Genomic DNA, 17,106 nt, shown 5'->3' with positions numbered 1-17,106 from the left:
AATCGTATTTTTTCTGATTCATTATTTTTAATAGACGTAAAATTTTATTATACATATGTGTTATTAAGAATATTTATCGAGAGATTATATCTTTGCATTTTTATATATTTGCAATTCTATGACATATTTTCTAAATATTATTTTTTCGCAGAATTAAGGAAATTATAAATTATTAGAATATACAAAATTATTTTGCAAGTACAACTAAAAATTTCCGAAATCGAAAGTTGACACCAGCCAAAGAATTTAGTCAAAGAATCTGTCATTAAAAAGATATTCGGTCTTTTTGGGATATCTTTTATATGTTCTTAGTCCACGAGATAAAATGCCGACTGATTGATTCTCTTCTCTCGCAGACAGTGCAGTAATAAAACGCAGGATTGATGCCGGAAATAAATTGCGTGTTTACCGAAGTTCGCCAGATCAATTCTAAATTACGCGTCGCGTGATAAATATTATCATTTGATGCATTTACAAATGTTTCGAGAATTATATCGTTAGATTCTTGTTTTATACGTAGAGGAAGAACTTGCATACATAATTAGTCGAGCAGATATTGTTGATTGGGAACGATATCTTGGACATTTCAGCGAGTTTTCACTTAATGACGTATTTCATGAGGTTTTATGCACTCTTTCCATGAATGTTATTGATAATAGACATTTTATATGTTGCTTTTTTGTTGCACCTTTCGCTAATAATTAGTTCTATAATGTATACGGACTATAGATTACTGAATATTAATGATTCGTGTTTAATCAGGATAAATAATGCGTTATCTAAGCAATAATCTTATTACGAAATACGTTTTAATGTCGCGTTTGCAATATTTATTATTGAAGCTGCGTTAATCAATCGAAAGCGAATTAAAAATGCAAATTTGTTAGCGATAAGCGTAAATTAACAAGTTTGATTTTTCCAGTTTTTTTAGGTGCTGAAAAAAAGGCGAGAATTGTATACGTTAACATAAGTTAGCATATTATAACGTACACATTTCTTGAATTATGAATAATTTATCTAGTATAAAGCAATTTTTATTAATAGTTTCGTCAGAAATACTATAGCTAGTATAGCTAGTTTAGGTGATCCTATTCGAAGAAAAAAGGGCGAAATCCCTTGCTTTTTTCAGTCGCAATTATGATTGAGCGCGATGCAGATCATCACTTTGTAACATGATTATCGGTTTTTAAGGTCTTTCGATTAAAATCGAAGAGTACGTAAGCAAAGTCAAGCGATGTATTGAAGTCATCATTCTGTTCCCCGTTTCTCTACAAATTGTCAGTCGTAATTTTAATCATTACCATTTTATTTTCACAGATATTTATACATATATAATTATACATTGTACATAATTACTTATTTGCGTATTACACGCAATTAATATAATGTTATACACGAATTTTTCTTTCCTGATTTTTTATGTTTTTACACATTATAATTAAAAATAGTGCAAATATTTTACAGAAACTAAAACGTATTTTCGTAAAAAAGATATAGAGAGATAATTAACAGATGTTTATAAAAGCATTCCATAACATTCAAGTCGTATTATATGTTAAAATATTCAATAGATTATATAAATATATATTTATACTAACGTATTAATAAACAGGGACATTTGCAGTATTCATTTGTGATTAATGTAATGTAGCAGTTTTTTTTCGAAAAATCTGTTTTTTCGTAACTTTCTCGACATCTGAATTTACAATGATTTGTCATATCTTGATGATAATTCACTAGTTTTCCGAATATCATGTGTCGTGCTCAATTAAGGAAATATCGAAAAATTACGATGTGTTTGTGCATGAAGATAAGATGTGAATCAGGCTGTCTAACAATAAGTATGCTATTTGTTTAGCAATAGGTGTTGTCATTTTTTATTCAGGTTATTTATTGATTTTTTATTCAAAGCATTTAGTTCATCTTTCTGATGAGTTGTCTTATTTATTTCGTTGGTTTTACGGCAATTAAACACAAACTGTGAAAATGTACATATTTCGATATTCTGTATCTTTCTTTGTATATATGATTGACACAAGATGACTAAATATATATACAGTTGCCAGGCAAGGAATAAAAATTTGATGAAATTTACGTAATTTCATATCGTTATTTTTGTTTACCGAGTTTTGATAATGCGAGACAGTGATAAAATGTACTACAAGATTTATAACAGATTTATAACGATACTGATCTCAGTATTGTTTCTGCAATGACACACGAGAAAAGTGAATTCACGAAAAAAGAAAGATCTGACAGTGCAATGTTTTCGAACGGAAAGACATCGATGAGAATCGAATGTATGTAAGATGTAAGCATTTAGTGGCGTATTTATGGGAGAGGGGTTGGGGAGGGGTTGTCGAATTTTAGCCTCCCTCGAAATCCGAGGAATCTAATCGATTAATTGTAAGTTCAACATTTCCACTTATAGAACACTATTTTATTAAGCAGATTTATAGCGAAATCTTCATTGCTTAATGTTAATTGTGGATTTGATTTAATGTAATTGTTCTCTCAGAATTTTAACCCCCCTTCTGCCCCGAAATAAAATCCTAAATATGCCACTGTAAGCATTATTTATTTCTCTTACTTGTGCATTATTATATAATTATGATGCATCATATTATAATATTATAATATTTGAAAGAAACTTGTGAATGTTTACTACTACAATTTTTTCCTCTGATTCTTTTTGACCGACACTAGTGTTTTTTTTTCATGACAATATATTTTTCACAACATTTTGCCATTCTCGGCAGAGAATGCACATGTTTGCATCACACACGTTTGCATCGCCTTCGGCGCCAGCGAACCGGTATAGCAATCAAACAAGTATTACTATGCAACTACAAGTACACTAAGCATTAATTTTCGGGCTAAATGCCGATTCTAAATCTTGTAATGCGAAATTCCACACAAGACAGTACAAGTATGTCTAACAGTATCCTGTCAGAAAAATAAGATGATACACAGATATATCTCAACCAATATCCTAATTTCTCAGACGCAGTTTTTGTATCTCTTAAAACTTTTTTGGATCGCTCAAGAATTGATTATTATAAATATATGACCTAGTAAGGAACACATGTAGATTTTGCGAGCCAAGCGAATGTTTGTGTTCGCGCTATCTGCCATCAGACGTGATTCATCTAGTGATTTATAAACGATAACAAGGAGCTTTTTTACCTGACTCACCCTCCCTCGTACGCGTGGATGCGGGAGATGATTTTTTCCCCCCGATACGCGAGATTGTACAGATTCTTTCAGGAACCTGTTCCTGATCGTCGCCCCACCGTCGTTAATCGTCATCGTCTTCTTCGCGTTTCTTTTGCCTCGGCTACACTTTTCTCGCGAATCAATCAGTTTAGCGGTTGTCGCGCATCATTATACACGCGATTGAGGAAGTGTACCCCAAAAAAGTGTCCTCGAGGTGGTGCACGCGCGGTGTCCAACAAAGCGAATAAAAGTTGCGGTAGCGCATCGCGAGCTTGTTGTACTTGCACTCCCGATCGCTGCATTTTTCGCAACTTTGATTTCTTTTATTTCGCAAGTTTTTCACATAATAAGTGAAGAAGTGATAGACAAAGATATTTTAATGAAGTCACCGATGAAATCTGAAGGCAAGTTGTCGCCAAATTTCTCATTAAGTATGATCGTGTATTTATTGCATATTTTATCTATTATCTATCTTAACGTTTTCCAACTCTTTCTGGATGACAAAATTGTATTGTTGCCCCCCCCCTCTCTCTCTATAGCAATTAATTAATAACAATTTAATCTATATTAATCGATTAAAAGGAATACATGTATATTTGTATTCTCGACAGCACCTTTAATTTCTAGCAAATTATTGAAAGAAATTATGCCTTATTTAATTACAACTTTATTTATTATTCTTGTATTTAATGTCTATTTTTTATATACATATTTTGTATTAAGCACATATTTATATAGAAATAATGAGATATTTTTATATAGGCTTATCGAATTTTTTCGTTTTTAACTTCCGCTTTTGCAGCAATGTTATTCGTCGCATTATGAAATAATAAGCTACCCAGCAAGTATTATTATTAGACAAAATGAAATTGCATGTTTAAAAACATTTCGTATTGTTATGAGATAATATTGTTCCGATATTTAAGATAGTTCTTATAATTTATTGATTAATTGAATCTACAGGTTGTAGCGAAACTGAGAGGAAATCATAAATTTTAATTATTTCTCTTCGTTAGAAAAGAAAAATATCAGAAGAAAAAATTATTACTTCAAATTTAATGAGAGTATTGCGAAATAATATTAATTAATTTTATAAATTAATATTTATTAATTTTTTTAATGCAACAAATTTATAAAAATCTCTTGTCTATCAAAAGGTGTATTATTATATATGGTCACAATGGTGTATTATTATACAGGGTGTCCCAGAATTAGCGGATCACTTGTTAATGACTGATTCCTGGGATCATTTGGAGACGATTTTTCCTCAGCAAAAATGTCGAGACACCAATAATTTTCGAATTATAAGCGATTGAAAATAAAGGGTTTTTCGCAAACTAAGCCTTGTGGAAATAAAATAATAATAAATTCACATTCTTTAGTTAATTTAAGGTAGAGTTTACTTTAATAGAATTTTAATTTAAGGCTTACAATAGTTACAAAGATACACGACGGCAAAAATTGGGAACATGCAAAAAATGATGGCTTTCCTCGACATTTTTGCTGAGGAAAAATCGTCTCCAAATGATCCTAGGAATCTGCCATTAACAGGTGATCCGCTAATTCTGAGACACCCTGTATATATAACATTTTTTAATCTTTTATGCAACGTAAATGAACGAGTGGTTTAAGCGTGAAAGTTCGCTGACTTTTTTTGTAAATGTTTGATTTATGTTATCGTCGATCACTGGGTAACCGAAACAATTTTATAATTTAAATCTATTAGTGATTTTTGTTTATATTATATAACATTATTATTTTTTTAGTTTATTTATTCCTTGCATTATACTAACGAAAAACAGACAACTCATGATGCAAAATATGAATCGGAGCTTATAGAATGCAATCTCTATGAAGTATGCGTTAGGAAATGATGCAAATTTGATAAAGTTAACACAAAAAAGTATGGACCCATTGATATACTTTCTAATAAATATTAATTGCAATGTGTTTATCATCTTAGACGTGGTTTAAAAAAATACTCTATTTTTTTATTCTATAAGAAATTAATAGATGCAAAGAACAGGTGAGTAAGAAATATAGTCATTGTCAGCTTAAAGATGACATGATTAACTATCGTATATGTTGACATTTGTACATTAAAACATATGCATTTCACCGACAGCCGTGTCGCGCCTACTAAGATGATAGTATTTTTATAGTGAATTTTATTACAAATAATATTATGTATTTTTATATCGAAAGATTAGTTGAGTAAATAATCTTTCTATGGAAAATCGCATTTATTTAAATTATGGTTTTATTTTTATATTGTTAATTTTTATTGCTTTTTTTTAACAGGTGCATAAATATAACATGATAGGATTGTCGATGAATATAGTGTGACAATCAATGCATTATAATTTTTCTATTATGTTCCGTTTTATTTTTAATTTATCTATAACCTAATCTATGTTTTTTTAATTTTTCTCTTATGTTCTTCCGTTTTAATATTACTTCTAATACTCTTGCATGTAAAATTAATTAAAATACCTAATTGTACTACAATTTACATTTTTTAAGATCTTAAAAAATATTTAATAATATCTGTAATTATTCACAATTATACAATAATTATATATTTTATCCGTAATAATCAAATAATAATATATTTTAAATTATTTTTTATAATAAAATATATATCGCGTATAGAGAATGTTGCGCATGATATCGTTATTTATTTGCATCAAACTTTACCTTATAGAAATAAAGTTTAACTCTGATGGCAAAAAAATTCATAGACGCTATGATTATCAATTTAGAACTGCGAAATATTTAAACATTATTGTTACTGTCTAAATAATAGAAATGAATGTGCATTACTGTATCACATGCATTGTATATTTAAACGTGTCTAAAATTAACTTATGGTTGAATTATTATTATTTAAAATATTGCAGTTCTTAATTTAATTTTAATAAAATATATATATATATATTTATATTAATAAAATTAATTAATTTTTTAAATCGATATATATTCGAATATTATCGAATAATTTTACATCGATGAACCATTAGTCGAGCTCACTCCGTCACGCGACGTTCGCGTTGTCTTCTTGATCGTGTGTAATTTTCAGTAACAAAATAATTACGTGATTACTTGCGAATGTTATGCAAATTGGAAGTATCTAATCAAATATGCATTAGCATATTTCACTAATCCTACGTTTTTCGCGAAGCAAGATTTATAAGACTGTATAGTTCCTTGCGTAAAATATATATATAAAAATCTCTTGTTTCTCTTATTTAATTAAGATGATACGATAATCGCATTGACGACGAATAAACAAATGAGGTATATAGTGATATGTCGAACGACGCCGAACGAATTTGTGATACAGGAAAACAACATAAATATGTTATTAATACTACCTTGAGAGTCTTGTCTTAAATGGAAATATTTTCGACATTTTCAATATTGTGTGCCAATATTGACAGTTTCTCGTGACCATACGGATATACCGAAGTATCATGCGAAATTAATTGCGAGAGAGTGGCCGTGATAAGTGGCAGGAAAAATGATTCTTGAACGCCTTCTTCATCTACTTACGACATATACGTCATTTAAATACAGACGTATGCGTCGTCAGTCAGGTGTAATATCAATTTTAATTCTACAAATCTAAAACAGCCACATTTATCATGATTTACCTCAGTGCTGTGATTGTTTATAGATGAGGAAGCAAAGTCCGAAAATCCGACTCCAGCAGATTTCGAACGGGCAATTAAAGCAACAGGTAAGTAAAGATTTTCGTATAATTATGATAATTCTCAATATATTTCGCGATATCGTTTTGTTTAACATGTTAGTTCACCATCACGATTTTTATTAACTTCGCAAAAAAAATAAATTGTATAATATGTCTATTTTTAATTTAAACAATTTTTTGACGAATATTTATATAGCAGTTGATTAAATCGCTATTGGCGATTTATGTAAATATTAATATTGATGTGGGAAATATTATTATATTATAGGTGACAAATTATCAAGATGATCCATCACTTTAATATGTGATCTTTGAACTTTTGGCACAATGTATTGAACAGAATTAATTTAATTATTTAATTGTATTAATATATGTCTACTTTTCTTCTTAGATTATGGAAAATTTAATTACTTATTATTATTGGCGATGCTCCCGGCCAGTTTCTCTAGTATTTTCTCGTCATCGGTGATGTCTTACGTACTACCATCCGCCGAATGTGATCTCCAGCTAACTATGTTCGACAAGGGATTGCTGAACTCGATGGCATACGCAGGTAGTATTTTCAATCCGCTTAGCAATTGCATAACAACAGTTTATTACAGATGCGAGGGAGCTCGATGAGAGCCCTAGAGTGCCAGAGTTTAGCACACTTAAAGTGTATTATATGATTATCGTGCGGTGTACCCGGTTTGTTGTAGGCAATAGTGAGGGCAAACATAAACCCACGGTAAATACCGTACCATTTTATTTTTTGTCGCATGCGAATCCGATCGGTCGAATTATTTTCGCTTACGATTGTTTACGATTCGCGCGAGCAGCTTGACCAGTGGCGGATTAAGGCTCTTCATGAGCCTCATGATACCATCCCGGGGGCTCTCCTTGCTTACAAAAACTCAAGAGAACTCTAATTCAATGATAATAACAATGTTTTTTATCTTGCATTGTTATTTATCTTATTAATAATAAAATAACGCAAGAGATTTATTATTGCAAAATTATTTTTAATAAAAGGATTTATTTGCCAAGAGAGAGAAAAAGAGAAAATCAGAAAATATATATATCTATTCTTGTTTGTCACTAATAAATGCCATTAATATATTTGTTGAATTTATTAAAAATTTTTAGAAAATATATAGAATGAGACTCATTAGGAAACAGAATATTTACATAAATATCTTTTTTGAAGTTTAAAATATAAGAGTGTGAGACGCAGTTTAAATAGTAATTAATTTTACATAACACTTAGAGAATATATAAAAATCACACACTCTGGAGGTATAGTTATATTTGCATCATATAAATGTGCATCTCGCGTTTCACGATTCCCGATTATAGAATTTCTTATAAAACAGGAAAAAAGTCAAGCATCTTTAAATTAAAATTTTCAGCTTAGAGGCCCCTAGGTGTGTACTTATCGAATAATCCGACATTGATTTTGTCGTAAGTTTGTAGGATATCATAAATACGGAAATAATATCGCTTAAAAGAAAAATAACGCATTTTATGTAAATGTTCAATTTTGATTGCACATTATCTCTCTCATTTTTTTATCTTAAGATTCAATTTCTGGCGGAATACTTGCAAAGGCAGAAACGACTAATTTGCCGATCTGTTTCAGGAATGATTAGCACGGCATTTTTCTGGGGTTGTATGGCCGACACGTTTGGCCGTAAGAAACTAATGTTCTATGGTTACTTATTTAGCGGTCTAATAAGTCTAGCAACGTGTTTTTCGCACACCTCTTGGCTTCTAATAATATTCAAATTTTTCGATGGCGTTATGTAAGTTGTAATCGATGATCCTTGCAATCAGATGTTATATGCATATACTATGCATAAGTAAACAGTAATTGAGTAATTAATCAATTATTATATTAATCAATTATTATATTATTAATACTATATCAGTAATGACTATAATATTCATTCTTTTATAACTAAATTTGAATATTTGATAAATTTCTAATATTTAATAAATATTCTATATTTATTCGCTCTGCTTTTCCAATCTGATTACGAAAAATTAATAATATTATAATTACATATATGCACACACACACACACACACATTACACATATTTTATACATATATATAGAAAGTAGAATAAAATAGAATAAATTATACAACACAAATGTTACACAAGAGTTAACATTCTAATCAATTGCAGTATATCTGGCCCATACGCAGCACTTATGTCGTACTTGGCAGAGATACATGACGAAGTTCATCGATCGCGTTCATACATGTGGCTTGGCGTGTTCTTTTCGCTTGGAAATATTTCCCTGCCATGTAAGTACAACCTTGACATACCTTATCTGAGAATCAACAGAGGATTGAATTATACAACGATTTTTAAGCCTGCAATGCGTATAATTATAATCTTGTACATTGTGAAATTTATTAAGTACCAAGAGAATTAAAATTGATTTAAAAAATTAACCAAAATAATAAAAGACATGCAGTTTTATTTTTTATAAATATGCAAATATTTTGTAATAAATAAATTTGCATAAAATAAAATATAATTTTTTTATTCTTCTAGGTATAGCATGGCTTATACTACCTCAGAAATGGGACATTACATTTTTCAGCCAAACTATAGAAATAAATTCGTGGAGAGTGTTTTTAGCGATCTGTTCTTTACCAGAATTTCTAGCATGCGCTGCTCTTTGTGCTTTCCCAGAGAGTCCGCGCTTTCTTATCATGAAAGGTCGACACAATGAAGCATTGAATGTCTTTAAGAAAATTTATTCACTTAATACCGGAAAAGACCCCGACACATATCCGGTAGTTATTGTATAACAATATATTTTATTCAAAAATAATAATATATTTAGACACTTTATTGTAATTTGAAAACAAATTGAAAAAAGTTTTGAAAAGAATTAATATATTTTGGAACGCGCGTAGTCCAGTGCCGATTAAAATCAGCATAAAATTAAGCTCCTTGATCGAACTATTCATTTATTGCCACGAATAATTTTGCATCAGCAATCGAGTAGCGAATAAAATATAATGTAATTTGTAAAAATGTTAAACTTAAAATTACTTTGATGGCATAAAACATGCATGATAATTGCGCATTGCATTTGTGAGACCATTGAATTTATTAATAGTAATGCGGTTGTCGGCCGAGTTTGTTAACGATGCCGTTTAAATGACAGATCAAATCTCTCGAGGAAGAATATTCCGTCAAATCTTCTGGGGAATGTATGCAGGAAAAATTGTGCAGCAGCTTAAGACAGATGAAACCTCTCTTCTTGTCACCCAATATCTTCAAATTGATACTTATATCAACGATACAGCTGGGAGGAACGATAGGGTTGATTTGATTTCTTTCTTTCTCTCTTTCTTTCTTTCTAAGTTTAATTAAAAAAATAAATAAATACAATTTATGAGATTCCCCAATTGCAACTGTGCAGGTCGAACTCGCTGCGACTTTGGATGCCACAGTTGTTTGCGATGATCGAGAGTTACAAGAGCACTCTCATGAAAAATGACAGTCATATATCAGGTCTGCAGCCTTCATTTTGTTACATGTTAATCCAAGAAAAATCGCATCTTAATTCAACTCGATATTATGTCAATGAGACAATGAATAATGGCACAGTTGCATGCGTTCCGGTAAGCTGTTTTTCTGATGTGGATAATATTTGATCGCAATTTATGTGGAAAACGAATCCGAGAAATATCAATTATATGTATATCAATTTCAGACGGAGTTAAATTCTCGAGTCTTCATTAACTCCATCGTTATCGCCGTTACAGGTGTAATTGGTTATACTTTGGCTGGTACTTTGATTACCGTAGTTGGAAAAAAGAAACTGATGAGTAAGATATCGACGCAATTAATAATTAGTAATACATAAATAGTGACTTTATTTATCAAATCAGCTGAAAAAAATAATGTTTGCGATATTGTAATTTTCCAATCTACAAAATCTTTATAATTATCTGTAATTATATTATAATTATCATACTTTTGCAGCAATTTGTTTCGTCGTCGCTGCTGCCTGTTGTGGTTCGCTTTATTGGACCGAAGATACTAATGGCATTCTCGGATTATCTTCGGTATTCGTCGCTATGTCGAGTATAGGTGGTGCGGCTGTTATAAATGTTATCGTTGACAATTTTCCTACATATTTAAGGTATGGCAGTAACTTAAAATATTTAAAAAATTAATTTAAAGTATTTAAAATTTTAAATGTGTAAACAAATTGTTATTTATTTATATTTTATTATTTTCTTCCACAAACAGAACCATGGCAGTTAGTATAACTATGATGATGGGAAGAATAGGTGCAGTAATAGGCAATTTATTATTCCCCGTTTTATTCAATTTATCATGCCTAGGTCCATTTATTATGATTGGTTCGGCTTGTTTAAGTAAGGAAAATAGATTAGATATAAATTATCGTTTTTTTTGTGTTTATATAAATATGAGATTTTGTGTTTACATATATATGAAAGATTTTTGAAACATATTTAAAATTGTTCTAGTATCTGCATTTTTGGTTGTTATACTACCTCGTAAGAAAAAAGATGACGACAAAGCAAAGGATATTGTTTAATTTTTTTACAGATATATTCTGTATCTATATGTTTCATTTCTTTATTCTCATAGGGTCGATATGTAAATATAATTTTGTTATTATATGTTTTAATAAATATTGTTATTATTAAAATTTTTAAATCTGTGCAATATTTTCCATCATGTAAATAAACATGCTCGCATATGTATAATCGATAAGATCTATGTCTTCTTATCTTTGTATTTTATATATCTCATGTAATGAGTAGATTGTACAATCGCACAATGTATATATGCATATATATATATATATATCAGAAAAATGTATTTTTAAAGAATTCTGCGTCATTAAATATATCAGAATCGATCTCAATATTTATCATAATTTTTTGTTATATGTAAGCATAACGAAAATAAAATAAAGAAATAAACTGTAAAATAAATATGAAATATGAATAGCACAATGTAAAATATGTAATAAAATTATTTTATTACTAATATCCATCTTTATTCTATTTTGCACGCAATGCAAGATACATGCAGCAAAATTTATTTATTTAAATTGAAAATTGAAGCAATATAGCAATATTACATAACTGTTTCAACTGTTTATCTTTACGAGCGATAATTGTTTTCTTACTAATGTTTAAATTAAAATATATTTTGCATTTAATTTTGAATTTTTAAGTATAATTTAAGTACAATTTAAATATAATTTGTTCGTCATTTTGAATTGAAATTGCAAAATAATATATGAATCATTAAGTCGAAAGATATAGAAGTGACTGAAAACTGTAAAATATTGATTATTTATTAATTAATAAATAATAGTTTTTATGAAATATTAATTATTTGGTTGCTGTTGGGTACCCATCGGATCTAAAATTTGGCGTACAATAATAATTTTTTTAAATATTAATTATTTTCAGCGCTGTCATAATTTGAATTCTATATTTGTATGTTATAGATCAACGTAACTTCAATGTCATTAATTCCGTTATTGCTCATCGATCAGTGACGAATTTTTATTTTATTTTCAGGCAATGGATTTGTAGTGATTGTAGATTATAGATGTAAATTATAGATTGTAAGTAGATTCGTTGTCTTAAAATAGACTGGAGAACATGACTGAATAATTCATTTAAAAAAAGAAGCATTTTATTTACATATAATTAATTATATGTAATTTATTTTATAAAAACGCATTAATTATTATTAATTGTACATACAATTATTAATTATGTAAATAATTAAGATAATTATATAATAACTTATTCTTATAATGCTGATTATATTTAAATTTTTTATAGTTATCTATTTTAACTGATATTTTGACTTTACATTTCTTAAGTAAAGCAAAATTGTATTATAAAATAATGTGATAATATAAAAAATATTTTTAAGAATCATTAATAAATAATTTATTCTATCATATGTTATGGGTATATATGTATATGTATTTTTTTATTATAATGTGAGATATAAAAGATATATTTTTTTTCTTATAATTTTACAAATTTTTATTTTTTTTGTGTATAAATTTTGAATGAATTTGTGTTTTAACTTAGCTATAATGGATTGGATTCTTGGTCGGTCTGCTATGCTCGTGCGCAATGTTACAGCTTGCTTTTACCTGCTCTCCGATCGTGCGCAATGTTACAGCTTGCTTTTACCAGCTCTCCGACGTGCCAGTGTCGATACAACAGTGGTGAAGTGGTGATCGCTGGTCTGGCTCAAGCGACCCGACGTGATGTGAAGAATTAAATTGGAGTCTTGCTGACTTAGCTAGGTCCGCAGGTAGTTGCACGCGTTTGTCGGGATCATGGAAGAAGTTTTTCAGAACGGAAACTATCAGAGGGAGGCCAACGCCAACAACATGACCGCCGTGGAGACGCGAAAAGAGGTAAAGAGAGTTTCGGAGCTTGTTTTCCATATTCGTCTGACAAATCGATAGCGCTTCGCCTTTCCAAACTCGTGTCGCATCTCACGTTTGTCGTTGTAGAATCGTCGTACGACTCCAGAATTTTGGGAAGAATGAGTACACTTCCGGATCAGACGAAGAAATATTAAATTGATTGATTAATTTTTTAATTATGTTGCGAATTTTTTAATTAATACAAATGTATGTCGCGCGCAGTGATCATCAGTACTGCGCAGCGTCTCTCAATCGGTGTCACTGACTTGCTTCGTGATGTGTCTATGTATATGTGTATACACACACATATAAATACATACATATTCGTTTCTCAATACCCTCGTATATCTGTGTTTTTGGTGTGAATACAACTGTTGCCTATGTGTATACCATTGTATCTCCATAAAACCGCGACATCCTGTACGAGTGATAACGAAAGAGACAAAGAATAAGCATGTCTTTCAAATCTACGTAAATATTTGTGTGTGGAAATTGAATTTATATTATAATATATCCCAGGATTGTTTGCTGGACCACATGGAGATCTCAGTAGTAGAAGCTGAAAAAAGAGCAAATAAGGCACTTAATCTAAGAGAATTCTACACGGTGTATCTCATTGAAACTAAGTAAGTAAAGAAATAAAAATATAAATACATAATATTTTATTGCAAATTAAGATTATATATAATTATATATTTGAACATATTGTTGTGTGTATGTGTGTCACATTTTACTTATTTTTTTTTTTTTTACAGAATCACTGATCCAGATTTCAAAAACGCGCTAACTAGGATAAGCTCATTATGGCGACGATATACCGAATTTGAATTGCTCCGCGCTTACTTGGAAATTTCTTATCCTTACATTGTATTACCACCATTACCGGAGAAGAAAGTTTTATATGCGTGGCAAAAAGTGACGACTGATACATTTGATCCCGACTTTGTCGATCGTAGAAGAGCTGGTCTTGAGGTACGTTTTTTTCGACTTATATTTTCAACAATTGTAGCAAGAATATTAATCAGAAAAATATTTTTATATAGAATTTTCTTATAAGAGTGGCATCACATCCTATCCTTTCGCGCGATGAACATTTTATGGGATTTCTCCAGCAGAAGGATGATTGGAGAGAAAGTGTTAAAGAAACAGGTATTTTATTGCTACGAATTATACAGACTAAAAATTATTATATTAGATTATTATATCTATAATTACATTTATTATTTTTGCATAGGGTATCTGCAGATTGCAGAATCGAAACTAAAAGCGCTTAGTGTAGCTGTGCGTTTAAGAAAACCGGATAAACGGTTTGAAACTATAAAAAATTATGGAATTGAGCTGCAGGTATGCACTTCAAATTAAAATATATAATATATGTTTATGCAATCACATAACGATACCGTTGTACACAACCTTGCAGAATAATTTGTGCAATCTTCTGCGAGTGCGTGCACGTCTCGTGGAAAAGCAACACAGTCTGTACAAGTTGCACGCGAATTACGGGCGCGTCTTCAGCGAATGGAGCGCGATAGAGAGAGAGATGGGCGATGGATTGCAGGTATTCTTAGCTGCATTACAGAAGTGACATTGTAATTGTAGCCGTGTCGATAAACACAGAATTCTCGAGTTTATTTATTAACATTGCGACTGTAACGCCGGTATTCATAGTCCGATCTTATATTTAAGATCATCTTAAGTCTGGTCAGAGGTTGACTTAAGATCCCATTCAACAATCAAATGGCTGCGTAGCATCTCAAGCTCGGACTTAAGACGATCTTAAATATAAGATCGGACTATGAATACCGGCCTAAGAGTAAGAGCGACTCGATAAAAGAAGAGAAAAAAGTTTAAAAATAAAAAGTATAAAAATTGCAAAACACCGCATGACAGCCTGTTTTCTTAGAAATCGGGACACTACTTGGACTCATTAGCGGCAACGATAGATACCACTCTCGAGGAGGAAGAGCTCATAGCTGATCAGCTGAAGGAATGGCTGTTCGGTGCATCGGCGTTGCAGGCTGTAGTTAGACGCAGGGAAGCCCTGCAACTTGCGAAGGATGAGGCACACGATGCCTTGACCGCCACATTCGAACAGAAGGAAAAAGTTATGCAAGGTATTGGAAAATACCTTGTTTGTATGTTCAAAGTAGAGTTAGAATTTTATTTTTTTTCCGAAGGAAAACTATAAATTTTCTTGTGTTCAAGGTAAAGCCGGTCTGATGTCACGCTTATTTGGCTCCGTGGACACGGAGGAAGTTCGCGAGCTGAAGATTCTTCAGTTGGAACAGCGAATCGCGCAGCATGATGAAGCTGTAAAACAAGTGGACGAAGATTTAAAGTAAGAGACAGACTCTTAAACTTTTAGACTCGTAAACGTGTAATTTTAATAAATCGGTGATCTCTCTACAGGTCTTTCTCCATTAAAGCGATGATGGATATCGAGAGATTCCAACATCAAAAGGTCATCGATCTGAAAGAGATTTTGGCAGCTTACTGCATCTTGCAATTTAAATTAGCTAGGAAGGTTGATATTAAATTTAATAATACTTTTTACTCTCGTTTCATTTCGCCCGTTGATTTTTATGACGGTTAAATTATGTTTTTCATTGGTACAGGGTCTCCAAGCTTGGCAGCACATCAAAGGTTGTCTCGAAAGTATGCCGTAAACGTGTTTATGGCGAAGCAGACTGTCACAGAACAATAATCGTTTCCGCGTCTTTCGTGCGATATACATTCCTGCATCTGTAAGTTCATTCATGCCCTACGCTTATTCTTCTATCATATCGATGTATATGATGGTTATTATTATTAATGTCTTATGTATAGGTAATATTATGTACGTATATAATTCATGTTGAATATACATAAATATGTCAAAACACATTATTTAAATATTTATATGTATTTAATACACCGCTTATGCGGGCACGAATAATCAATTACAATCAATGATGCGCGAAAAAGAGATTGTACTTAATCGTGTATACATCAAACCAAAATGCGATACGAAAATTTATCGTATCTGATAAAATTTACTATATGCAAACGATGGCAGATGTTATCGTAATGTTGATGTAATTTTCTAAACACTTTTTTTCTTTCTATGTTGTTGAAGCACTTTGGGTAATTATATATTTTCGCTATTAAATTTGATTTAATCTTTTCATGCAAAATTATATTTATTTTTGAATAAATGTATAATATATTTGTTATTATAAAAAATCAATGTCCATTATTTATTAAGTATTTATTATGTATATTTTTATCCATGGCATATATTTTCAGTATTATTGTTATTATCAGATATTGTTGGCATTTACAATACGAATCTTTCTTATTTAAAAAATATTTTCATAGAATTATTTGTGAATTTATTACTAGATTATGTCGTATTATTGTATATGATCTCTTATATACATGTGTAAATTTAATTTTATTAGCTATATATATCTCTCTTTTAAATTTTAAATATATTTTGTATAAATTCTCTCATATGATATTATTATGTATTATAGATAAGTATATAATTATTTCTTCTCGTCGCATTTAAATACTCGAAAAAGTGTACAATCTATATATACTTACTTTATATTTATTTTTAGTTATAATATAAACACAGGTTATATATTGTTATATATTATACATTTTTATACATAAATTTAGCTTTGTGTTATGAACAGATAATTAAATACATACATTTTATTTGTATTTTTTATTATTGAGAGGCACATA

The 17,106-nt window shown here is 30.3% G+C and overlaps 2 protein-coding genes across 7 annotated transcripts; both read left to right on the top strand.

Moving 5' to 3' along the window:
* Positions 1–2,720: 2,720 nt before the first annotated feature.
* On the top strand, positions 2,721–11,792 carry LOC145939510 (synaptic vesicle glycoprotein 2B). 6 transcript variants are annotated; one of them, XM_083043848.1, is made up of 13 exons: positions 2,722–3,620; positions 6,657–6,812; positions 6,893–6,955; positions 7,320–7,481; positions 8,547–8,709; positions 9,096–9,217; positions 9,471–9,715; positions 10,093–10,250; positions 10,351–10,552; positions 10,645–10,759; positions 10,917–11,076; positions 11,187–11,314; positions 11,429–11,791. In XM_083043848.1, the coding sequence occupies exons 2-13, from the start codon at positions 6,737–6,739 to the stop codon at positions 11,497–11,499; spliced, it is 1,665 nt and encodes a 554-aa protein (XP_082899974.1). In that variant the 5' UTR covers positions 2,722–3,620; positions 6,657–6,736; the 3' UTR covers positions 11,500–11,791. The 6 variants fall into 6 exon arrangements, with proteins under 6 accessions (XP_082899975.1, XP_082899974.1, XP_082899972.1 ...); XM_083043846.1 differs by having other exon boundaries at positions 6,474–6,812; XM_083043849.1 differs by lacking the exon at positions 6,657–6,812 and having other exon boundaries at positions 2,721–3,647; positions 11,429–11,792.
* Positions 11,793–13,127: 1,335 nt separating this feature from the next.
* On the top strand, positions 13,128–16,671 carry LOC145939949 (sorting nexin-4-like). Its single transcript, XM_083044620.1, has 10 exons — positions 13,128–13,362; positions 13,894–14,000; positions 14,130–14,346; positions 14,418–14,523; positions 14,609–14,718; positions 14,795–14,932; positions 15,278–15,488; positions 15,580–15,712; positions 15,784–15,898; positions 15,990–16,671. The coding sequence occupies exons 1-10, from the start codon at positions 13,282–13,284 to the stop codon at positions 16,038–16,040; spliced, it is 1,269 nt and encodes a 422-aa protein (XP_082900746.1). The 5' UTR covers positions 13,128–13,281; the 3' UTR covers positions 16,041–16,671.
* Positions 16,672–17,106: the final 435 nt, after the last annotated feature.

Source organism: Prenolepis imparis, unplaced genomic scaffold, assembly GCF_030444845.1.
Source record: "Prenolepis imparis isolate NDT839.2.m4 unplaced genomic scaffold, iyPreImpa1.0 SCAF_8, whole genome shotgun sequence".
In the NCBI taxonomy this organism is placed as follows: domain Eukaryota; kingdom Metazoa; phylum Arthropoda; class Insecta; order Hymenoptera; family Formicidae; genus Prenolepis; species Prenolepis imparis.
The sequence above is the reverse complement of the archived record's forward strand: the minus strand, read 5'-3'. Positions and strand labels throughout refer to the sequence as shown.